This window comes from Heterodontus francisci, chromosome 44 (assembly GCF_036365525.1).
Source record: "Heterodontus francisci isolate sHetFra1 chromosome 44, sHetFra1.hap1, whole genome shotgun sequence".
NCBI classification, from domain to species: domain Eukaryota; kingdom Metazoa; phylum Chordata; class Chondrichthyes; order Heterodontiformes; family Heterodontidae; genus Heterodontus; species Heterodontus francisci.
In genome coordinates this window covers 26733304-26758659 of record NC_090414.1, presented here as the reverse complement: position 1 = coordinate 26758659, position 25356 = coordinate 26733304, and the positions used below count along the sequence as shown (strand labels likewise).

The following is a 25356-nucleotide window of genomic DNA, read 5'->3' as shown; positions in this document are numbered from 1 at the left end:
ACTGCAGAGCAGACAACCAGCAACCTGGATTGAAATCCACCTTGCTACATCAGCAATATCCCACATAGCAGGATCAGGTTTAACTTGTGAAAATTGTCAGGACTCGGGTGGCGCCGCACTGTCGGAGGGTCAGTACTGAGGGAGTGCCACACTGTCGGAGGGTCAGTACTGAACGAGTGCCACACTGTCGGAGGGTCAGTACTGAGCGAGTGCCACACTGTCGGAGGGTCAGTACTGAGGGAGCGCCGCACTGTCGGAGGGTCAGTACTGAGGGAGTGCCACACTGTCGGAGGGTCAGTACTGAGGGAGTGCCACACTGTCGGAGGGTCAGTACTGAGCGAGTGCCACACTGTCGGAGGGTCAGTACTGAGGGAGTGCCGCACTGTCGGAGGGTCAGTACTGAGGGAGCGCCGCACTGTCGGAGGGTCAGTACTGAGGGAGTGCCGCACTGTCGATGGGTCAGTACTGAGGGAGTGCCGCACTGTCGGAGGGTCAGTACTGAGGGAGTGCCACACTGTCGGAGGGTCAGTACTGAGGGAGTGCCGCACTGTCGGAGGGTCAGTACTGAGGGAGTGCCGCACTGTCGGAGGGTCAGTACTGAAGGAGGGCCGCACTGTCGGAGGGGCAGTACTGAGGGAGTGCCGCACTGTCGGAGGGTCAGTACTGAGGGAGGGCCGCACTGTCGGAGGGGCAGTACTGAGGGAGGGCCGCACTGTCGGAGGGGCAGTACTGAAGGAGCGCCGCACTGTCGGAGGGGCAGTACTGAAGGAGTGCCACACTGTCGCAGCGTCAGTACTGAGGGAGAGCTGCACTATCGGAGGGTCAGTACTGAGGGAGAGCTGTACTGTCGGAGGGTCCGTACTGAGGGAGAGCTGCACTATCGGAGGGTCAGTACTGAGGGAGAGCTGTACTGTCAGAGGGTCAGTACTGAGGGAGCGCCGCACTGTCGGAGGGTCAGTACTGAGGGAGTGCCGCACTGTCGGAGGGTCAGTACTGAGGGAGTGCCGCACTGCCGGAGGGTCAGTACTGAGGGAGGGCCGCACTGTCGGAGGGGCAGTACTGAGGGAGAGCTGTACTGTCGGAGGGTCAGTACTGTGGGAGAGCTGCACTATCGGAGGGTCAGTACTGAGGGAGAGCTGTACTGTCAGAGGGTCAGTACTGAGGGAGAGGCTGTACTGTCGGAGGGTCAGTACTGAGGGAGAGCTGTACTGTCAGAGGGTCAGGACTGAGGGAGAGCTGTACTGTCAGAGGGTCAGTACTGAGGGAGAGCTGTACTGTCGGAGGGTCAGTACTGAGGGAGAGCTGTACTGTCGGAGGGTCAGTACTGAGGGAGAGCTGTACTGTCAGAGGGTCAGTACTGAGGGAGAGGCTGTACTGTCGGAGGGTCAGTACTGAGGGAGCGCCGTACTGTCGGAGGGTCAGTACTGAGGGAGTGCCGCACTGTCGGAGGGTCAGTACTGAGGGAGGGCCACACTGTCGGAGGGGCAGTACTGAGGGAGGGCCGCACTGTCGGAGGGGCAGTACTGAAGGAGTGCCACACTGTCGCAGGGTCAGTACTGAGGGAGATCTGCACTATCGGAGGGTCAGTACTGAGGGAGAGCTGTACTGTCAATGGGTCAGTACTGAGGGAGAGGCTGTACTGTCGGAGGGTCAGTACTGAGGGAGAGCTGTACTGTCTTAGGGTCAGTACTGAGGGAGAGCTGCACTATCGGAGGGTCAGTACTGAGGGAGAGCTGTACTGTCAGTGGGTCAGTACTGAGGGAGTGCCACACTGTCGCAGGGTCAGTACTGAGGGAGAGGCTGTACTGTCGGAGGGTCAGTACTGAAGGAGTGCCACACTGTCGCAGGGTCAGTACTGAGGGAGCGCCGCACTGTCAGAGGGTCAGTACTGAGGGAGAACTGTACTGTCGGAGGGTCAGTACTGAGGGAGTGCTGCACTGTCAGAGATGCCATCTTTTGGATGAGGCTTTAAACCGAGGCCCCCCTGTTGCCCTCTCAGGTGGTCATAAATGACCCCACGGCCTGTTTTGGAAGAAGAACAGGGAAGTTCTCCCTGGTGTCCTGGGGCCAATAATTATCACTGAACCAACATCACTCAACTAGATTATCTGGTCAGTATCACGTTACTGCTTGTGGGATCTTACTATGTGCAAATTGGCTGTTGTATTTCTTACATTTACAATGACTGCAGTTCAAACAAAAAGTACTTCTTCAATTGTAAAGCACTTTGGAAGGTCCTGTGTCCGTAACGTTACTGTACCAATAGTTAGAATTATTGCTGACAGACTTGCTGTTAATATGGGTTCTCCTATATGTAAAGAAAGATACAATAGCACAAAATAGCTATTTTTATCTGAAGCTGTTGAGTTATTGCTGGTATTGTAGGAATGAGCTCCCTTGAAAAATCAGGGGAAAATCTTCCTTGACATTCATACTGCACATGTCATTCCCTTTCAAAATGGGATCTGTAACAATTCGGCATTTTACTGGAGAGAAGAGATCTGAGAAATAATGGAGGGAACTCTGAGCTAATTGCTGGTATTTTAAAAGGTTGTTGATGATATGATTTATTAAAATGTTTGGTGTGGTGTCTGTCAGAACTCCCACTGCTTTTTATGGTCCTCTGTCCAGCTGAGTTAGAAGCTGTCACAAATGGTCATCACAATCTGTTTTTTTTCTATTTCAGACCTGGCAACAGCTCGATATTACACGTCTTCCGTTTCTTCTGATGAGGAGGTGAGCTCCTGGGTCTAATTTTTGCCTGGGATTCTCAGTCATGGAATTAATAATGCTTGTTGCTTGTAGCAGAGTGGTGTTTTTGACCAGTTTTCTCTCCCCAGCTCTAATCTAAAGACTATCCCTTATTCCGTACCTCTGGTGAGATCCTGAGCTTTTAGTTAATTTATTTCATTGTTAATAATGAATCTGTTGATCTCATTTCTTGCAGCCTGACTGTGAAGATTTCCCTGATCTCCCCGTCTGCCCCATGTTCACAAAGCGAATCTGTGGCACAGATGGCATGACTTACATAAACCGCTGTAATTTGTGCCTTTATAACTGGTGAGTGGTTTTAAAACTCCTGTAGCGTGCTACCTCAGTGAAAATCCATATTGATAATTAAAAAAGAAATGAAGCTTTCACAGGAAGGATTGTTGCTGTTGGGTGGAACGACAATGAATTAACCTCTTGTTTAAGGTGGTGCCTTGAGTGGGGATCCGCTCAGCTTGACATTACAAAACAGGCTGACTGGGATTTCAAACTGGTGCTTGCTGCATCTTTACAAGTTCCCATGATAACACCACGGGTGAGTTGACAACCTAAGTGACACTGAGCATGAGGGAGCAAAGATCCCCAATTCAATTCACACTTGTTATATACCCAGCTCCGTATTCAGTTCTGTTGTCTTTAATTGAACTGAATATGGGCTGGGGGGGCCACAACCGGCAACTAGTGCGAGACTGTCTGGTCTACCTTCCCGCCCAAGGCCAATTTCACCTCCCTTGCCTCTATCCTAGTAACCTCAGAGTGAAGCACCATCGAGGGCTACTGTTGTTGGAGGGAATAGAGAATCATTCTCTTGGCTTTCTCCCTCACTGTAAAAGTGCTTATTTAACAACAACTTCCATGCAGTCGGGCGCCAGCTATATAAAAAAAAAACACCTGATTTTCATTCCTATTGATCCACCACACCAGTTTTACGCATGGACGACAAGTTAACAATGGCTGATGGATAGTAATCTTAATTCTTTTTCAGGCTAAATAATGCACGAGTTAAGATCAAGCACAATGGATTGTGTGTAAAGGCGAAACAGGATGAGGAAGAATACTGACTGAGGGAGCAAATAGCTCTTGACTGTGAAATGAAGTCTTGTTTGAAAGTTCTTCATTTTATTGGTTGAATTCATAATAAACTTAAATAACTCTGAATTGCGTGTGTTGGCATTTTATTTTTCAGCCAGCTAGTGCTTGCTGACTATGTGTGATAACACTGTGTTTGCTTGTTCACTCATTCTTAAGCTACAATTCATGTAGAATGTATTAATTTACTCAGGATTTAATCATTTAACGCTGCTTTTAAAGCTCTGTGAATTAGCACCTCATGCCTGACAATGGCAGATACATTGGAGAATAAGCAAAGAGGTCACACTTGGGAGGTTTGAAGTCTGCCTCAACCCATCTGCTGCTGAAATCTAATCCTGCACCACGTCCTAATCATTCATCACCCCTGTCCTCACTGATATACATTGGCTCCTGGACCCCAATGCATCCAATTTAAAATTTTAATTCTAGTGTTTATATCCCTCCATGACCTAGCTCCTTCCTACCTCTATAACCTCCTCCAGCTCTACAGTCACCCCTAGAACTATCTGGCTCCTTGTTCATCCCTATCTGTTGGCAGCCATGTCAATAGCCATCCTGGTCCTCTGCTTTTTAATTCCCTCCCTGAACCTCTGTGTGTCCAGCTCTCCCCTTTTAACACCCAATTTAAAATCACAAGTTTTTGGCCGTGAATTCGGACTACAACCTGCTCCTTTGATTCACCGTCCATGTTTGTCTGATTTATGTTTCTGGGGATAGTTTTCTACATTAAAGACGGTGTTTAAATGCAAATTGTGTTGAGTTGCAGGATTTGCTACTGCCCAGTGAAAGGTGAAGTACCATTGAATTGGCTCTGTGACATCAGAATACAAAGTCAGCTGGACACGTGGCAATGCTGTAGCTCCTCAACAGGCAACTTTCTTCCTGTGTCTTCCATCTGCAAAATCATGTGTGTATCTGCTTCAAGAAGTTGTGGGTGATGAAATGTGCTGAGGTGTCTTGTTGGCTTCGTCCTCCTTGCCTTACGGTCTCTGTTAATAAAAGACACAAGCCCAACTAGTTCATGAATGTCCTTTAGGGAAGAAAACCTGCCGTCTTTAGATAATCTAGCCTATCTGTGACTCCAGATCCATGGCAGTGTGGTTGACTTCACCATTGATGCTCTAGTCCCCAGTAAGACCACTACCCTCTCTCACCCTGGCAGCTTCTCCTGGTTCGACCCTCATCTCTGCTGCTTTAAGTCCAAGGCACGCAGCCTTGAAAGGATATGATGGAAAACTGGTTTCACCATCCACTGCCAGATCTGGCTGGACCACATAAAACACTATCGGGTCCTGCTCTCGTCTGCTGAAACTGCTCATTATTCCAGGATCATCCTGGAATGCAAAGATAACCCCCGGCTTCTTTTCTCTGCTGCAAACTGTCTTCTTAAACCCCTCTCCCCTGTCTCCTCCACCCTCACCTCCACTACAATAAGTGCAAGGAGCTCATGGACTTCTTTGTCAGTAAGATTGAGTCCATCCGACCAGCTGCCTCTGCCGCATCCCTCCCTTCCACCAGCTCACCAGGCCAAACTTTCGCTAAAGCCACCCCCTGCCCTAACCCTGAACTCGCACCTTTTTCTAGTTTCTCTCCTATCTCCTGTCATGCCCTTATCTTATCCATGAGACCCACTTCCTGCTCCCTCAACCCTATTACCACTAAATTTCTGACCACCCAACTTCCCCTCCTGGTTCCCCATGTTAGCCAATATTGTAAACAGTTCTCTTCAGGTGCTCTCTCTCTCTCTCTCTCCTTTAAATCTGTCATCACCCCTCTCCTCAAAAAAACCAACCCCTGACACCACCATCCTTGCAAACTACCACCCCATCTCTCCCTTTCCTCTCCAAAGTCCCTGAACATGTTGTCACCTCTTAAGTATCTTTCCTAGAACCCCATGTTTGAATCCCTCCAGTCCAACCCTGGATATTGAGTATTCAGGTGGGATAGAGAGGGAGATAAAAAAGGATGGGGTGTAGCATTATTAGTTAAGGAATCAATAACAGCTTTGAGGAGGGATGATATGCTAAATGAATCATCAAATGAGGCCTTGTGGGTGGAGATCAGAAATAAAAAGGGGCAGCCACACTACTAGGAGTGTACTATAGACCCCCAAATAGTGAGAGGGAGATAGAAGAATAAATATGTAGACAAATTTCTGAGTGCAATAATAGTTGAAGATTTCAACTACCCCAATATCAACTGGGATATAAACAGTGTGAAGGGCACAGAGGAAACAAAATTGTTGAACTGTGTTCGAGAACTTTTTTCGCCAGCAGGTAACAAGCCCAACGAGAGGGGCCACAATTCTAGATTTAGTCTTCGGTAATGAAGCTGAGCAAGTGGATGAAGTAACAGTGGGTGACCATTTTGGAGATAGTGACCATAATACAGTAAGTTTTAGCATAATCACGGAAAAGGACAAAGATAAAACAAGAGTAAAAGTTCTAAATTGGGGGAAGGCAAATTTTAAGAAACTGAGAAGTGAAGTGGCAAAAGTGGACTGGATACAGCTACTTGAAGGAAAATCAGTGGCAAACCAATAGCAGCCATTCAAAAATGAGATACTACAGGCACAGTGTGGGCATGTCCCAACAAAGATTAAGGGTGGTATGGCCAAATCTAGAGCCCCCTGGTTATCTAGAAACTTACAGAGTAAGTTAAAGCAGAAAAAGAAAGCTTATGATGATCACAAATATATTAATACTTTAGAAAGCCTAGAGTATAAAAAGTGCAGGGGTGAAGGAAAAAAGGAAATTAGAAAAGTAAAGAGAGGACATGAAAAATTATTGGCAGGTAAAATCAAGGAAAACTCCATCTATCTACTGTCCTGCCACCTTCAGGACCCTGTGGATATACACTCCAAGGTCTCTCCTCTTTTTCTACTCCTCTCAATATCCTCCCGTTTATTGTGTATTCCCTTGCTTTACACATGGACAATGGGGATATACAACAATATCCTATAATAGCCACACACATGGACAATGGGGATTTTTTTTTATTCGTTCAGGGGTTGACGCTGGCTAGGCCAGCATTTATTGCCCATCCCTAATTGACCATGAGAAGGCGGTGCTGAGCTCCCTTCTTGAACTGCTGCAGTTTGGGGTGTAGGTAGACCCTCAGTGCTGTTAGGGAGGGAGTTTCAGCATTTTGATCCAGCGACAGTGAAGGAATGACGATATGGTTCCAAGTCAGGATGGTGTGTGACTTGGAGGGGAACTTGCAGGTGGTGGTGTTCCCATGTATCTGCTGCCCTTGTCCTTCTAGGTGGTAGAGGTCATGGGTTTGGAAAGTGCTGTTGAAGAATATTGTGTGCAATTCTGGTCGCCACACTCCCAGAAGGACGTGGAGGCTTTGGAGAGGGTACAGAGGAGGTTTACCAGGATGTTGCCTGGTCTGGAGGGCATTAGCTATGAGGAGAAGTTGGAAAAACTCGGATTGTTTTCACTGGAACGACGGAGGTGGAGGGGGCGACATGATAGAGGTTTACAAAGTTATGAGCAGCATGGACAGAGTGGATAGTCAGAAGCTTTTTCCCAGGGTGGAAGAGTCAGTTACTAGGGGACATAGGTTTAAGGTGCGAGGGGCAAAGGTTAGAGGGGATGTGCGAGGCAAGTTTTTTACACAGAGGGTGGTGAGTGCCTGGAACTTGCTGCCGGGGGAGGTGGTGGAAGCAGCTACGATAGCGACGATTAAGAGACATCTTGACAAATACATGAATAGGAAGGGAATAGAGGGATATGGGCCCCAGAAGTGCAGAAGGTGTTAGTTTAGGCAGGCATCAAGATCGGCGCAGGCTTGGAGGGCCGAATGGCCTGTTCCTGTGCTGTACTGTTCTTTGTTCTTTGAAGAAGCCTTGGTGAGTTATTGCAGTGCATCTTGTAGATGGTACACACTGCTGCCGCTGAGCGCCAGTGGTGGTGGGAGTGAATGTTGAAGGTGCTGGCTGTGACATGTTTACACAGAACTCTGAGCAGTGTGAGAACTTTGCATCCGGCACTGCTACGTCTGCAGTTGTACAAGAACCCATTTCTGCCCCTTATGTTGGAACTCAGATGGTGCCAGCAACAGATTCTGCACAAGCACCAAAGGGTGCTGCTGAAAACAGGGATGTGCCTGATCCAGCAATCCTGGCACTTTGGCTGATTTGGCACTGGAATCGGATAGACATTGGGAGCTGGCAGAATCCCAAAGCCCCCCCCCCCCCCCACCACGACACTACTGTCTGCCAGGGAAACAGCTCAAAATGTCAACACAATCCAGCAAACACACTGTACCAGTGGTGAAACCCCTGTGGGGGCTCCCTACCGTCACTTTAAAAACTGTGTCCCCTACTTAAATAAAAAAGGGCACGACCCTGGTCAGAATCAAACCCAGGTCCCAGAGGAGAAAGACTGCATTCTAACGTTCCTTACAGTACTATTAATGATCAGCGAAGCATTCTGTTGAAAATGGAACGTTCAGTCAGTGACTGCAGTGATTTGTGGATGGTCAGTGATGTCAGAACAGGAATAGGATGCGTTCACAGTATAAAACCTGCAGCAGTTAGTCTGTTTCAGTCACCTCCAGAAACTTCACAATGAAGCTAGTCAGGCTGATGTTCAAAACTGCATTTACTGTTCTTGTTTACTCAGGTGCGATGTTTAATATTGTTTCTAAATACAACAGAGTGACTGTAAAACCCTTTGGCAGTGAAAGGTACTGGAGAAACGCCAGTTTATCTTTATCTGTATTTAATATGGTAAAAATAATGGTTGGAAGCTGCTGGCATTCCCAGCAGGGAGTCTGCACGGAAGCCTGCCTGAGCTTTAGCTGCTGACCAGAAACCATCACAAAGAATCATTCGGTCCCAATATCTGCATCTGTGGCTCTGTTTGATGATGCTCCTGTGAAGCACTAGATAAATGGAAGTTGTCGTCTTGTGGTTGGGGTAAAGCAGCCAGGGTGGGGAGGGGAAGAGGCAGACTTTAAGATGTTCCTCCAGCCCCCACTGTAAGTTTTTTATCTTTCAGGGAGTGCCTCCCCTTCCTCCCCATCTGGTGTTACTGAGTGGGGCATCCCACAGCGAGAGGGATTTACTATTGCTCTGATTAGGGGACATACGAACATATGAATTAGGAGCAGGAGTAGGCCACTCGGCCCTTCGAGCCTACTACGCCTTTCATTAACGTCATGGCTGAACTGATTACTCCACATTCCCGCCTACCCTCGCTAACCTTTCACCCCCTTGCTTATCGAGAATCTATCTACCTCTGCCTTAAAAATATACAAAGACTCTGCTTTCACCGTCTTTTGAGGAAGAGAATTCCAAAGACTCACGACCCTCTGAGAGAAAAAATTTCTCCTCATCTCGGTCTTAAATGGGCGACCCCTTATTTTTAAACAGTGACCCCTAGTTCTAGATTCTTCCACAAGGGGAAACATCCACCCTGTCAAGACCCCTCAGGATCTTATATGTTTCAATCAAGTCACCTCTTACTCTTCTAAATTCCAGCAAATACAAGCCTAGTCTGTCCAATCATAAGACAGCCTGCCATTCCAGGTATTAGTCTAGTAAACCTTTTCTGAACTGCTTCCAACACATTTACATCCTTCCTTAAATAAGGAGACCAGTACTGTACACAGTACTCCAGATGTGGTCTCACCAATGCCCTGTATAGCTGAAGCCTAACCTCCCTACTTTTGTATTCAATTCCCCTTGCAATAAATGATAACATTCTATTAGCTTTCCTAATTATGTGCTATACCTGTATATTAACCTTTTGTGATTCGTAACTAAGATACCCAGATCTCTCTGCAATCTCTCATCATTTCGATAATGTGCTTTTTTATTCTTCCTGCCAAAGTGGACAATTTCACACATTATACTCCATTTGCCAGGTCTTTGCCCACTCATTTAGAGAGAGATACAGCACTGAAACAGGCCCTTCAGCCCACCAAGTCTGTGCTGACCAGCAACCACCCATTTATACTAATCCTACATTAATCCCATATTCCCTACCACATCCTCCTACCTACACTAGGGGCAATTTACAATGGCCAGTTTACTTATCAACCTGCAAGTCTTTAGCTGTGGGAGGAAACCAGAGCACCCAGCAGAAACCCATGCAGTCACAGGGAGAACTTGCAAACTCCGCACAGGCAGTACCCAGAACCAAACCCGGGTCGCTGGAGCTATGAGGCTGCGGTGCTAACCACTGCGCCACTGTGCTGCCCTTAACTTAGCCCTATCCCTTATGTCCTCTTCACAAGTTACTTTCCTATCTATCTTTGTGTCATCAGCAAATTTAACAACCATACCTTCAGTCCCTTCATCTAAGTCATTTATATAAATTGTAAAAAATTGAGGTCCCAGCACAGATCCCAGTGACACATCACTTATTACATCTTGCCAACCAGAAAATGACTCATTTATGCCTACTCTCTGTTTACTGTTATCTAGCCAATCTTCTATCCATGCCAATATGTTACCCCCTACTCCATGAGCTTTTATTTTTCGCAATAACCTTTGATGTGGCACCTTATCAAATGCCTTCTGAAAATCTAAGTACAATACATCCACCGGTTCCCCTTTATCCACAGCACATGTAACTCCCTCAAAGAACTCCAATAAATTGGTTAAACATGACTTCCCTTTCACAAAACCATGTTGACTCTGCCTGATTACCTTGGATTTTTCTAAATACCCTGCTATAACATCTTTCATAATAGCTTCTAACATTTTCCCTAAGACAGATGTTAAGTTAACTGGCCTGTAGTTTCCTGCTTTCTGTCTCCCTCCCTTTTTGAATAAAGGAGTTACGTTCGCTATTTTCCAATCTAACGGAACCTTCCCTGAATCTAGGGAATTTTGGAAAATTAAAACTAACGCATCAACTATCTCACTAGCCACTTCTTTTAGCATCCTAAGATGAAGTCCATCAGAACCAGGGGACTTGTCAGCCCACAGCTCCAACAATTTGTTCAGTCCCACTTCCCTGGTGATTGTAATTTTCTTGAGTTCCTCCCTCCCTTCCATTTCCTGACTTACAGCTAATACTGGGATGTTACTTGTATCCTCTATAGTGAAGACCGATGCAAAATATCTGTTCAATTCATCTGCCATCTCCTTATTGTCCATTATTAATTCCCCAGACTCACTTTCTATAGGACCAATGTTCACTTTGTTAACTTTTCTTTTTTAAATATCTACAGAAACTCTTACTGTCTTTATCTCTTTCTAACTAGCTTTCTCTTGTACTCTAATTTTGTCTTTCTTATCAATCTTTCAGTCATTCTTTGCTGTTTTTTATATTCTGTCCAATCTTCTGACCTGTCTCGCATCTTTGCACAATTATAGGCTTTTTCTTTAAGTTTGATACTATCCTTAACTGTTTTAGTTAACCACGGATAGAAACATAGAAAGCAGTAGCAGGAGTAGGCCATTCGGCCCTTCGAACCTGCTCCGCCATTCATTATGATCATGGCTGATCATCCAACTCAGTAACCTGTTCCCGCTTTCGCCCCATATCTTTTGATCCCTTTAAACCCAAGAGCTATATCTAACTCCATCTTGAAAACATACAATCTTTTGGCCTCAACTGCTTTCTGTGGTAGCGAATTCCACAGGTTCATCACTCTGGGTGAAGAAATTTCTCCTCATCTCAGTCCTGAAAGGTTTACCCCGTATCCTTAGACTATGACCCCTGGTTCTGGACTCCCCCACCATCAGGAACATCCTTCCTGCATCTACCCTCTCAAGTCCTGTTAGAATTTTATAGGTTTCTATGAGATCCCCCCTCACTCTTCTGAACTCCAGCGAATATAATCCGAACTGACTCAATCTCTCCTCATCCGTCAGTCCCACCATCCCAGGAGTCAGTCTGGTAAACCTTCGCTGCACTCCCTCTAAGTGGCACAGGCCTTTCTGCAGAGCTTGGAGCCCATCCTTTCCAGAATGGAAATCGTGGCCAAATCCACGAGAACACTTACGGACACAATTGTGATGCAACGTCTGTTGACTGATGTCTCAGCTTCCACTGCAGCACAAGCAGAAACCACCCAATGTCTGAGTGCTATTAGACTGGGGCTTGCAGGCTCCCATAGCAGTCCCAGCAATCTATCCTCCAACAGATTACTGGGATTGCGGAGGTGCCACCCTGTGGGAGTGGCAGTGGCTCCATGGAACATCGACCTGCCGTCCTTTCTCAGGATGACAACATTCTTGCTCCCACCACTTTGACTCCAGCAGTGCCCGGCTGTTGCCTGTCAGCCAGACAGCCCAGACCACTGCCACATATACCGAGATGCTGCAGTCTGAAACCGGGCCCACAAGGTCTAAAGCTGTTCAGGGATGTCCTGCAAGGTCATCTGCAGTCTCCCCAGTGAATGTCAGCAGCCTTTCACCAGCCAGGCTGCAGTCACTACAGTAACACTCTGTAGGAGCACTAGGACAGGCAAAGGCACCTGCAAGACAGGAGTACAGCGGGAGCGGAGACAGAGAGAGAGAGAGAGAATGGAGTACAGCGGGAGCGGAGACAGAGAGAAAGAGAGAGAATGGAGTACAGCGGGAGCGGAGACAGAGAGAGAGAGAGAGAGGAGTACAGCGGGAGCGGAGACAGAGAGAGAGAGAGAGAATGGAGTACAGCGGGAGCAGAGAGAGACAGAGAGAGAGAGAGAGAGAGAGGAGTTCAGCGGGAGCGGAGACAGAGAGAGAGAGAGAGAATGGAGTACAGCGGGAGCAGAGAGAGACAGAGAGAGAGAGAGAGAGAGGAGTACAGCGGGAGCGGAGACAGAGAGAAAGAGAGAGAATGGAGTACAGCGGGAGCAGAGAGAGACAGAGAGAGAGAGAGAGAGAGAGGAGTACAGCGGGAGCGGAGACAGAGAGAAAGAGAGAGAATGGAGTACAGTGGGAGCAGAGAGAGACAGAGAGAGAGAGAGGAGTACAGCGGGAGCGGAGGCAGAGAGAAAGAGAGAGAATGGAGTACAGTGGGAGCAGAGAGAGACAGAGAGAGAGAGGAGTACAGCAGGAGCGGAGGCAGAGAGAGAGAGAGAGGAGTACAGCGGGAGCGGAGACAGAGAGAAAGAGAGAGAATGGAGTACAGTGGGAGCAGAGAGAGACAGAGAGAGAGAGAGGAGTACAGCGGGAGCGGAGGCAGAGAGAGAGAGGAGTACAGCGGGAGCGGAGACAGAGAGAAAGAGAGAGAATGGAGTACAGTGGGAGCAGAGAGAGACAGAGAGAGAGAGAGAGGAGTACAGCGGGACTGGAGACAGAGAGAGAGAGAGAGGAGTACAGCGGGAGCGGAGACAGAGAGAATGAGAGAGAATGGAGTACAGTGGGAGCAGAGAGAGACAGAGAGAGAGAGAGAGAGGAGTACAGCGGGACTGGAGACAGAGAGAGAGAGAGAGAGAGAGAGGAGTACAGCGGGAGCGGAGACAGAGAGAAAGAGAGGGAATGGAGTACAGTGGGAGCAGAGAGAGACAGAGAGAGAGAGAGAGAGGAGTACAGCGGGACTGGAGACAGAGAGAGAGAGAGAGAGAGAGAGAGGAGTACAGCGGGAGCGGAGGCAGAGAGAGAGAGAGAGGAGTACAGCGGGACTGGAAACAGAGAGAGACAGAGAGAGAGAGAGGAGTACAGCGGGAGCGGAGTCAGAGTGAGAGAGGAGTACAGCGGGAGCGGAGACAGAGAGAAAGAGAGAGAATGGAGTACAGCGGGAGCAGAGAGAGACAGACAGAGAGAGAGAGAGAAGGTGCTCCATTTTTCTATTTTTTTTTGTACTCTTTTAACCCTCCAGTATTTGGTTCTTGCCTCGGTGCAGTGGAAGAACTGTTTGGTGACTACCTGGTAGGTGATTGACGTCCATTCTAATCATACCGTTTAAAATAGTAAAGGAACTAGTGGTAAGCTTAATAAAATATATTAAAAAAGGAAAAGAAAATAAATAATTGAATAAAATAATTAAGTAGTTAATTAAAACACATTACGGAAGGCAGGCCAGGTGATGTGTCATGACTGCAGTATGTGGGAGCTCCTGGTTGCCAGTGTGATCCAGGGCAAACACGTCTGCAGTAAGTGTTTGCTGCTCGAGCAGCTTCGGCTCAGAGTCATTAAACTGGAGTCCGAGCTGCAGCCATTGCGACACATCAGGGAGGGGGAAAGTTACCTGGACATTTTGTACCAGGAGGTGGTCACACCCATTAGGATAGGGTCTTCAGTTTTGGTCAGTGGTCAGGGACAGGAGAGTGTGCCTGCAGCTGAGGCAGGGAAGGGGACCCAGAGTGCAAGAGCCTCAGTCTTTGTGATTGTCCAATAGGTTTGAGGTTCTTTCAGCTTGTTTGGATGAGAGTGGGGGCTGCAGGGTGGATGAGCAACCTCACCATGAGACCATGATACAGCAAGTCATTCAAGTGGAGGGAGAAAAAAGGAATGTAGTGGTAGTAGGGGACAGTATAGTTTGGGGGATTGACACTGTTCTCTGCATCAATGAGTGAGAGTCCAGAAGGCTGTGTTGCCTGCCCGGTTCCAGGGTTTGGGACATCTGCTCAGGGCTGGAGAGGAACTTGGAGTGAGAGGGGGAAGGATCCAGTCATCGTGGTCCATGTAGGTACCAATGACATAGGCAGGACAGGAAAGAGTTTCTGCATTGTCAGTATGAGGATGAGGACTGAGGTGCCAAATTAAGCAGAACCTCAAAGATAATCTCTGGATTATTACCTGAGCCACATGCAAATTAGCACAGGGCAAATAAGATTAGAGAAATTAATGCGTGGCTCAAAGACTGGTGTGGTAGAAGTGGGTTCCGGTTCACGGGGCACTGCCACCAGTACTGGGGTAAGTGGTGGCTGTACCATGGGGACGGTCTACACCTGAACCGTGCTGAGGCCAGTGTTCTAGCGAACCGCATAACTAGGGAAGTAGAAAAGGTTTTATACTGAATATTGAGGACAAATTTGGGAAGATATGGTAAATCAAGGTGTAGAGACAAGGCAAGAAAGGTATTAATCTGGGAAATGACAAGCAGACTGTGACAGGAAGGGACAGCGCGTACAAATCTAAGAGTAAATCAACAGATAAGGCTAGAGGTTACAAAAATAATAAAAAGACAAAACTAAAGGCTCTGTATCTGAATGCATGCAGCATTCGAAACAAAACAAATGAAGAGAGTGCAAATAGAAATAAATAAGTATGATCTGATAGCCATTACAGAGACATGTCTGCAGGACGACATAGATTGGACCTGAATATTGAAGGATACATGACATTGAGGAAGGATAGGAAGCTAGGAAAAGGTGGAGGGGTAGCTCTGTTAATTATTGATGGTATTAGCGCAATAGAGAGGGATGACCTAAGTTCAGGAAACCAGGATGTAGAAGCAGCTTGGGTAGAGATGAGAAATTATAAAGGCAAGAAGTCACTTGTGGCAGTGGTGTACAGGCCCCTAACATTGACCACATGGGGTTAGTACGGGTATCAAGGACGAAATAATGGCAGCTTGTCAGAAAAGAACAGCAATAATTATGGGGCATTTTAACCTACATATAGACTGGAAAAGTCAGATGAGCAGAGGTAGCCTAGATGAGGAGTACTTGGAATGTTTTTGAGATAGTTTCTTGGAACAATACATTCTGGAGCCAACCAGCGAGCAGGCTATACTAGACCTGGTATTGTGCAACAAGATAGGATTAATTAATGACCTAATAGTTAAGGTGCCCCTAGGTAGCAGCGATCATAATATGATTGAATTTTACATTCAGTTTGAGGGAGAGAAGAGTGGATCTAAGACTAGTATTTTAAACTTAAATAAGGGCAATTATGAGGGCATGAAAGCAGAGCTAGCAAAAGTGAACAAGCAAATTAGGTTAAGGGATAGGTCAATAGAGATGCAGTGGCAGACATTTAAGGGGATATTTCAGAATACACAGAATAGATACATTTCAACGAGAAAGAAAAATTCCAAAACTGGGTGGGAGGGTGAGTTGTGAGGAGGATGCAGAGAGGGTGATTTGGACAAGTTGAGTGAGTGGGCAAATGCAGGGCAGATGCAGTATAATGTGGATAAATGTGAGGTTGTCCACTTTGGTAGCAAAAACAGGAAGACAGATTATTATCTGAATGGCTATAAACTGAGAGAGGGGAATATGCAACAAGACCTGGGTGTTTATTTTATTTATTTAGAGATACAGCACAAGAGAACTTGCAAACTCTGCACAGGCAGTACCCAGAATTGAACCCAGGTCGTTGAACACGCTGTGCCGCCCCTGGTGTTCTTGTACACCAGTCGCTGAAGGTAAGCATGCAGGTCCAACAGGCAGTAAAAAAGGCAAATGGTATGCTGGCCTTCACAGTGAAAGGATTCGAGTACAGGAGCAGGGATGTCTTGCTGCAATTATACAGGGCCTTGGTGAGGCCACACCTGGAATATTGTGTGCAGTTTTAGTCTCCCGTCACAATCAGTGAGTAATCTTTACGATTCCTTCTTTGTTAGGCAGTGAAACACCTCAGTAAAAACAAAATCTACGTTGTAAATTAATATGCAAACAAAGTGGGAATTTACAGATAATGCAGAACGTGAGAGTTACCTCCACAGTTCAAGAACAATCTCTTAGTACCTGCCCCTGATTGGTAGAACCGCTTTTGCTGAGCATCTTGTAGCTCGATCGAGCAGAAAGTTCATGATGTTTAAAAATTGCAAGCGAGGCCCACAGATCACTCATTGAACTCATTAGTGGTAGCACAGATATGATGGGTGAATGGCCTCCTACGATCTGTGATTGCTACAGTCGACATTGCTCATTCTCTTCCAGGGAAACTGGCGAGGCCGTCACAATCTCGCATGAAGGATTCTGCACTTGTAAAGACATGAACATGAATTAAGATTAACTCCAAACTCAAAAAAGGCCGTGGCGATGAACTGGTGTTTGAAATTCCAGTATTAATAAATCCTTTTTCAATCACGTGTGTTGGTGTTTTCCTTGTGACCTCAATGCCACTTGTTGCCAGTGTAAAAAGAAGCTGTGAGTTTAACAGACATTATCACCTTCAGTGCAAATTCCAGCTCAGAGTTGTAACGCTGTTCCTGATCCTATTTCCAATTCAATAATATCAATCCCATTAGGGAAGGTATGACACAAACAGCGACTGCTATAAATATTTGACAAATAGAACACGGGGACGACTGTGAGACACCAATAGGTTGACAGTTATCAACCTTTGAAATAGTTTGGGAATATATGACAGAAATGCAGTTGGAGCAATGAAAAATCTGAAGAGATTAGAGGGTCAGGTTTAAGGCTAACCCACGGAGGCGGAGTGGGGGGGTAGGGGGGGGGGTGGTGGTAGGGGAGAGGTGTGGGAGACGACCACCTGCCTTTGCTTGTCAATCCCAATTCCTCCACCCTTTTTGGAAGGAGGGCACACAAGGAATGGATTTAATTTGTATTCAGGATTCCAAGCACTCTAGTGGATAACACCAAGATCGAAAAGAGTGACAGGGAAGGTGGGATAAATTGATAAGTAGTGATTAAATAACAAGCAAAGCTTTTGGAAAGTAGAAGATATGAGGGGAAAAGTCAAAGAACAATCACAGTGTGAGTACTCATAAGATTGACATATTGGAGAGGTTGCAATGGAAAGGCAATGCTGGAAGGACAGACGTCACAGAAGGATCACTTCAGACTGCAAACTCTTTGCCTTTTTTCCCCCATGATATTTCCTGTCTCAGTAATGGGGAGAGGTGTTCAAATAGGCACAGCCCTGCCCCTCCCTAAATACATCAGCCTTCTTGGACAGATTTCCAGGTGGTGTCACTCTTGCCTCTGAGTCGGGTTGAGATACAAGTTCCATTGTGGAGACTTGAGCACGTAATCTAGGCTGGCACCTCGCTGCGGTACTGAGGGAGTGCCGCACTGTCGGAGGGTCAGTACTGAGGGAGCGCCGCACTGTCGGAGGGTCAGTACTGAGGGAGCGCCGCACTGTCGGAGGGTCAGTACTGAGGGAGCGCCGCACTGTCGGAGGGTCAGTACTGAGGGAGCGCCGCACTGTCGGAGGGTCAGTACTGAGGGAGCGCCGCACTGTCGGAGGGTCAGTACTGGGGGAGCGCCGCACTGTCGGAGGGTCAGTACTGAGGGAGCGCCGCACTGTCGGAGGGTCAGTACTGAGGGAGCGCTGCACTGTCGGAGGGTCAGTACTGGGGGAGCGCCGCACTGTCGGAGGGTCAGTACTGAGGGAGTGCCGCACTGTCGGAGGGTCAGTACTGAGGGAGCGCCGCACTGTCGGAGGGTCAGTACTGAGGGAGCGCCGCACTGTTGGAGGGTCAGTACTGAGGGAGCGCTGCACTATCGGAGGGTCAGTACTGAGGGAGCGCCGCACTGTCGGAGGGTCAGTACTGAGGAGCACCGCACTGTCGGAAGGTCAGTACTGAGGGAGCGCTGCACTGTCGGAGGGTCAGTACTGAGGGAGTGCTGCACCGTCGGGGGGTCAGTACTGAGGGAGCGCCGCACTGTCGGAGGGTCAGTACTGAGGGAGCGCTGCACTGTCGGAGGGTCAGTACTGAGGGAGTGCTGCACCGTCGGGGGGTCAGTACTGAGGGAGCACCGCACTGTCGGAGGGTCAGTACTGAGGGAGCGCTGCACTGTCGGAGGGTCAGTACTGAGGGAGTGCTGCACTGTCGGAGGGTCAGTACTGAGGGAGCGCCGCACTGTCGGAGGGTCAGTACTGAGGGAGTGCTGCACCGTCGGGGGGTCAGTACTGAGGGAGCGCCGCACTGTCGGAGGGTCAGTACTGAGGGAGTGCCGTACTGTCGGAGGGTCAGTACTGAGGGAGCGCCGCACTGTCGGAGGGTCAGTACTGAGGGAGCGCTGCACTGTCGGAGGGTCAGTACTGAGGGAGTGCTGCACCGTCGGGGGGTCAGTACTGAGGGAGCGCCGCACTGTCGGAGGGTCAGTACTGAGGGAGCGCCGCACTGTCGGAGGGTCAGTACTGGGGGAGCGCCGCACTGTCGGAGGGTCAGTACTGAGGGAGCGCCGCACTGTCGGAGGGTCAGTACTGAGGGAGCGCCGCACTGTCGGAGGGTCAGTACTGGGGGAGCGCCGCACTGTCGGAGGGTCAGTACTGAGGGAGCGCCGCACTGTCGGAGGGTCAGTACTGAGGGAGTGCCGCACTGTCGGAGGGTCAGTACTGAGGGAGCGCCGCACTGTCGGAGGGTCAGTACTGGGGGAGCGCCGCACTGTCGGAGGGTCAGTACTGAGGGAGCGCCGCACTGTCGGAGGGTCAGTACTGAGGGAGCGCCGCACTGTCGGAGGGTCAGTACTGGGGGAGCGCCGCACTGTCGGAGGGTCAGTACTGAGGGAGCGCCGCACTGTCGGAGGGTCAGTACTGAGGGAGCGCCGCACTGTCGGAGGGTCAGTACTGGGGGAGCGCCGCACTGTCGGAGGGTCAGTACTGAGGGAGCGCCGCACTGTCGGAGGGTCAGTACTGAGGGAGCGCTGCACTATCGGAGGGTCAGTACTGAGGGAGCGCCGCACTGTCGGAGGGTCAGTACTGAGGAGCGCCGCACTGTCGGAAGGTCAGTACTGAGGGAGCGCTGCACTGTCGGAGGGTCAGTACTGAGGGAGTGCTGCACCGTCGGGGGGTCAGTACTGAGTGAGCACCCCATTGTCAGAGGGTCAGTATTGAGGGAGTGCCGCACTGTCAGAGGGTCAGTACTGAGGGAGTGCCGCACTGTCGGAGGGTCAGTACTGAGGGAGTGCTGCACTGTCGGAGGGTCAGTACTGAGGGAGTGCCGCACTGTCGGAGGGTCAGTACTGAGGGAGCGCCGCACTGTCGGAGGGTCAGTACTGAGGGAGTGCCGCACTGTCAGAGGGTCAGTACTGAGGGAGTGCGGCACTGTCGGAGATGCCGTCTTTCAGATGAGACATTAAACCGAGGCCCCCGTCTGCCCTCTCGGGTGGATGTAAAAGATCCCACGGCCACTATTGGAAGAAGAGCAGGGGAGTTCTCCCCGGTGTCCTGGGGACAATATTTATCCCTCAACCAACATCAGTACAACAGATTATCAGAGCATTTACATCATCGCAGTCTGTGGGATCTTGCTGTACACAAATTGGCCGTGCCTTTTTCCCCAGACAAGAGTGTCTGTACTTCAGAAAGTAATTGATTATCTGTGAACTGCTTTGGTACGTCTTGAATGTGTGAAAGATCATTTATAAATGCTCGTTCTTTCTGCCTTTTCAGATTAAATAGCCGGCTGCAGGTTAATACCCTTTGGCAGTACGACACTGATTCCATCAATCTGTACATTTCTCTGACAGGTTTATAGTCGTACTTTGTATTGGAAGTTAGCATCTTTGGATTGATGGTAATGTGCAAATGAATCCATGCCAGGAGCACAATCCTTTATTGGGGCAGCAGTGGTTAGCACCGCAGCCTCACAGCTCCAGCGACCCGGGTTCAGTTCTGGGTACTGCCTGTGTGGAGTTTGCAAGTTCTCCCTGTGTCTGCGTGGGTTTCCTCCGGGTGCTCCGGTTTCCTCCCACAGCCAAAGACTTGCGGGTTGATAGGTAAATTGGCCATTATAAATTGCCCCTCGTTTAGGTAGGTGGTAGGAGAATTGAGGGAAGGTGGGGATGTGGTAGGGAATATGGGATTAATGTAGGATTAGTATAAATGGGTTGTTGATGGTCAGCATGGACTCAGTGGGCTGAAGGGCCTGTTTCAGTGCTATGTCTCTCTATGACTCCAATAGGTCAACAGGGCTTTGCAAAGGACCGACGTGTGTCTTTGACTGGTGATGTATGACCATGTGGAGGGCATCATGTACCATCCACAGTTGCAAATAGGCAAAGTGCAGGGTGCCAGAAGCAGCAGCTACCAATGCAACCTCGGCCACTGAATGGCAATTGAGAATGTGTAAAGAACACAATGCGCTAGCTTTAACTGGCAATGGTCTCTGCTCCTACACACTCAGCTACTATAATAGGACAACAGGGACAGCCAGACAGCAGGAAGACAGGCTAAAGACAGCCGATACTTCAATCAAGGCAGAACTACCATGTACGAGTAGATCTCCTGTTGTATAGCCTTTATTATTCAATGCTCCTTCATTTTAATGATTAATCTGTTAACCTCACCTCTTGCAGTTGGCCTGTGAAGAGTTTTTCCCAATCTCCCAAACTGTCCAGTCTGTGGTTATAGATCACAGGATTATTGTAGCTATAGTGAACTGTGTGCTCATAACTGGCGAGTGTCTTCTCAATTCATTGTGCATTGGGCCGTGAAACACCACTGCAGAAAATAATATAACACCTTTCCAAACGAAGGATGTCCCAAAGCTCTTTACAGCCAATTAACTACTTTTTGAAGTGTATTCACTGCTGGAATATCGGGAAACACAACAGCTAATAAACACAAAGCAAAGTTCCACAATGTGTAATGGGATAATGACCGGTGAATCTGTTTTAGTGATATTGGTTAAGAGATAAACTAGGTTTATCGGGTGAATCTCACCTAACTCACATTCTGTTATACTTTAAAAGGAAGGGTCAGGGCTAGGAGGGATTTGCACAAAAGGTTGAGAATTTTAAATTTGAGGTGTTCCCAAACCAGGATATAACGTAGGTCAGCGAGCACAGGGTGGGTGTGATGGGTGAACGGACTTGGAACAAGTTAGGAAACAGGCAGAAGAGGTTTGAATGAGCTCAGGTTTAGGGAGGGTGAAGGTGGGAGACCAGCTGAGAGCATTTGGGAATAGTCACTATTGGAGGTAAGAAAGACGATGAAACAGCACTAGAGCCTGATTTATTCGGGATCCAGTATAGGATCTCTCAGACTTGTGTCTCCCATTTGAACCTGTGCTGCTGGGACACCATGCCTTGTAAAACCTTTCATCGGACATTCTCTTTCAACACAATAAGCTTACAGGAGTTTATAATGGAAAAAGTGGATAAAACGTGCTTCGACAGTAAATATCTTAACTCCATCTCCCTGCCTTGGTTCTGTAACAATTAATTCCCTCATCCAACAAAAATCTATCAATCTCAGTTTTGACATTTCCAATTGACCCCCGGCCTCAGCAGCTTTCTGCGGGGAGAATGTTGCAGATTTCCACTCCCCTTTGTGTGAAGAAGTGTTTCCTGACATCACCCCTGAACGGCCCTGGCTCGAATTTTAAGGTTCTGCCCCCTTGTTCTGGACTCCACCCCCGCCGACCAGAGGAAATAGGTTTTCTTTAGCGAATCCTTTAATCATCTTAAACTCCTCGATTAATTCATGAAATTTATAAATTTAATCCCCTCAACCAAGAATCCCCAATCACTGGATTGTCACACCAAAATTCTGACTGGAATTGTTGCTGATTTTCAATTTGGTTTTTAAAAATTAAGTAAATAAATCTTCTGATTTTTTTTTTGTTAATAAATAAAATCAAGTGTTTAAATATTTTGGATTGAAGCTGATGGTCCCTCGCGCTCGGCTCCCACACTTCAGTCTTTCACCAATGGCAGCAACTCCCGCCTTCCAGTGACCAATTAAACCCCGTCTCTGCAACCAGCTGCCAATTCTGATTGGCCAGCGAAAGAAACACCTCGAAACCAATCAGGATGAAACTAAGCAAAACAAATAAATCCCAGCAGCAAACAGGGACATAAAAACAGAAAGTGCTGGAAATACTCAGCAGGTCAGGAGGCACACAGGGAGAACTGATGAAGGGTCATTAGCCTGAAACATTAACTCTGTTTCTCTCTCCACAGATGCTGCCTGACCTGCTGTGTATTTCCAGCACTTTCTGTTTTTATTTCAGATTTCCAGCATCTGCGGTATTTTGCTTTTAGCAAACAGGGACAACCTGGCAACTCAGTGACAAATCAAGAACTTTGAGGTGTCAACTTCATGGGAGATGTCGGGGGTAATAATTATATGTGGAAAACAGCAAAAAACAGGAGTTCTGAGGAAGAGCCACTGACGTGAAATGTTAACTCTATTTTTCTCTCCACAGATGCTGCCTGAGTGGCTGAGTGTTTCCAGCATTTTCTGCTTTTATTTCAGATTTCCAGTATCTGTGGCGTGAAACAGGGCTGTGTTCTCGCACCTACACTGTTTGGGATTTTCTTCTCCCTGCTGCTCTCACATGCGTTCAAGTCCTCTGAAGAAGGAATTTTCCTCCACACAAGATCAGGTGGCAGGTTGTTCAACCTTGCCCATCTAAGAGCGAAGTCCAAAGTACGGAAAGACCTCATCAGGGAACTCCTCTTTGCTGACGATGCTGCTTTAACATCTCACACTGAAGAGTGTCTGCAGAGTCTCATCGACAGGTTTGCGGCTGCCTGCAATGAATTTAGCCTAACCATCAGCCTCAAGAAAATGAACATCATGGGACAAGACGTCAGAAATGCTCCATCCATCAATATCGGCGACCACGCTCTGGAAGTGGTTCAAGAGTTCACCTACCTCGGCTCAACTATCACCAGTAACCTGTTTCTCGATGCAGAAATCAACAAGTGAATGGGAAAGGCTTCCTCTGCTATGTCCAGACTGGCCAAGAGAGTGTGGGAAAATGGCGCACTGACACGGAACACAAAAGTCCGAGTGTATCAAGCCTGTGTCCTCAGTACCTTGCTCTACGGCAGCGAGGCCTGGACAATGTACGTCTGCCAAGAGCGACGTCTCAATTCATTCCATCTTTGCTGCCTCCGGAGAATCCTTGGCATCAGGTGGCAGGACGGTATCTCCAACACAGTAGTCCTCGAGGCGGCCAACATCCCCAGCATATACTCCCTACTAAGCTAGCGGCGCCTGAGATGGCTTGGCCATGTGAGCCACATGGAAGATGGCAGGATCCCCAAGGACACATTGTACAGCGAGCTCGTCACTGGTATCAGACCCACTGGCCGTCCTTGCCTCCGCTTTAAAGACGTCTGCAAACGCGACATGAAGTCCTGTGACATTGATCACAAGTCGTGGGAGTCAGTTGCCAGCGATCGCCAGAGCTGGTGGGCAATCATAAAGGCGGGGCTAAAGTGTGGCGAGTCGAAGAGACTTAGCAGTTGGCAGGAAAAAAGACAGAAGCGCAAGGGGAGAACGAACTGTGTAACAGCCCGACAAACAAATTTCTCTGCAGCACCTGTGGAAGAGTCTGTCACTCTAGAATTGGCCTTTATAGCCACTCCAGGCGCTGCTTCACAAACCACTGACCACCTCCAGGCGCGTATCCATTGTCTCCCGAGACAAGGAGGACAAAGATACCAAGATATCAGTATCTGCAGTATTTTTTTTCTTGTTTAAAAATAATATGGAAGCTTATGAAAGTTGATTTTTTTGTCAAAACTTTTTAAAACCTGGAAATTTTAGAGTTGTCTACATTATTTACAGTGTGGACCATGCAGAGACAGAAGGTTTGAAAACACCAGCTGGTTGTGGAATCAAGGGGGGCGGGGCTAACAGCGAAGCGAGCGGAAGTGACGCGCGGGGAAAGTGGTCTATGCGGGGCAGCGGGGGCGGAAGTGGCAGGCGGAGTCAGCGGAAAATGCGGGGCAGCGGGGGGGCGGTAGTGCGCGGCGAAAGCGGTCTATGCGGGGCGGAAGTGACGCGCATTGAAAGCTGTCCGCGCGGCGTGAGCGCGAAGCGGAAGTCACGTGCTGGCGTCCGTCTTCTCCGTCCTGGGGACCGACGCCATGAGGCTGACGCGGCTGAAGCTCAGGAGCGTTTTCGTCGTTTATTTCCTGGTGTCCGTCCTGGGTCTGATGTATGCGCTGCTGCAGCTCGGTCAGTGCGCCGGAAGAGGCTGGGGACTGGGCCTGGGGGAGGGTCTGAGGAAAACCCGAGGCGGGGAGAGGGAGGAGAGTGACCTATCCCTCATCACCTCATTCCCCCTCATCACCTCATTCCCCCTCATCACCTCATTCCCCCTCATCACCTCATTCCCCCTCATCACCTCATTCCCCCTCATCACCTCATTCCCCCTCATCACCTCATTCCCCCTCATCACCTCATTCCCCCTCATCACCTCATTCCCCCTCATCACCTCATTCCCCCTCATCACCTCATTCCCCCTCATCACCTCATTCCCCCTCATCACCTCATTCCCCCTCATCACCTCATTCCCCCTCATCACCTCATTCCACCTCATCACCTCATTCCCCCCCTCCCTCCCTCCCTCCCTCATCACCTCATTCCCCCCCCTCCTCCCTCCCTCATCACCTCATTCCCCCCCCTCCCTCCCTCCCTCCCTCCCTCCCTCATCACCTCATTCCGCCCCTCCCTCCCTCATCACCTCATTCCGCCCCCTCCCTCCCTCATCACCTCATTCCGCCCCCTCCCTCCCTCCCTCCCTCATCACCTCATTCCGCCCCCTCCCTCCCTCCCTCCCTCATCACCTCATTCCGCCCCCTCCCTCCCTCCCTCATCACCTCATTCCGCCCCCTCCCTCCCTCCCTCCCTCATCCCGCCCCCTCCCTCCCTCATCACGCCCCCTCCCTCCCTCATCACCTCATTCCACCCCCTCCCTCCCTCCCTCATCACCTCATTCA

The 25356-nt window shown here is 48.7% G+C and overlaps 2 protein-coding genes across 4 annotated transcripts in view; both read left to right on the top strand.

Moving 5' to 3' along the window:
• Positions 1 to 3914, top strand: part of LOC137355872 (trypsin inhibitor ClTI-1-like) — a 76748-nt gene extending 72834 nt beyond the window's left edge. The window contains exons 3-5 of the mRNA XM_068021478.1: positions 2687 to 2736; positions 2948 to 3060; positions 3755 to 3914. Of these exons, the coding sequence (XP_067877579.1) occupies positions 2687 to 2736; positions 2948 to 3060; positions 3755 to 3830 (239 nt within the window). The 3' untranslated portion in view covers positions 3831 to 3914. The remainder of the gene's footprint in view (positions 1 to 2686; positions 2737 to 2947; positions 3061 to 3754) is intronic.
• A 20543-nt stretch (positions 3915 to 24457) lies between these two features.
• b3gat3 (beta-1,3-glucuronyltransferase 3 (glucuronosyltransferase I)) overlaps positions 24458 to 25356 on the top strand; it is a 23998-nt gene continuing 23099 nt past the window's right edge. For 2 of the 3 annotated variants that reach the window (XR_010970982.1, XM_068021560.1), the window contains exon 1: positions 24458 to 24592. Coding sequence is in view for 1 of the 3 variants with exons in the window: in XM_068021560.1 (XP_067877661.1) it covers positions 24502 to 24592 (91 nt within the window). In the remaining 2 variants the exon portion in view is untranslated. The remainder of the gene's footprint in view (positions 24593 to 25356) is intronic. The other variant, XM_068021561.1, reaches the window with a different exon arrangement.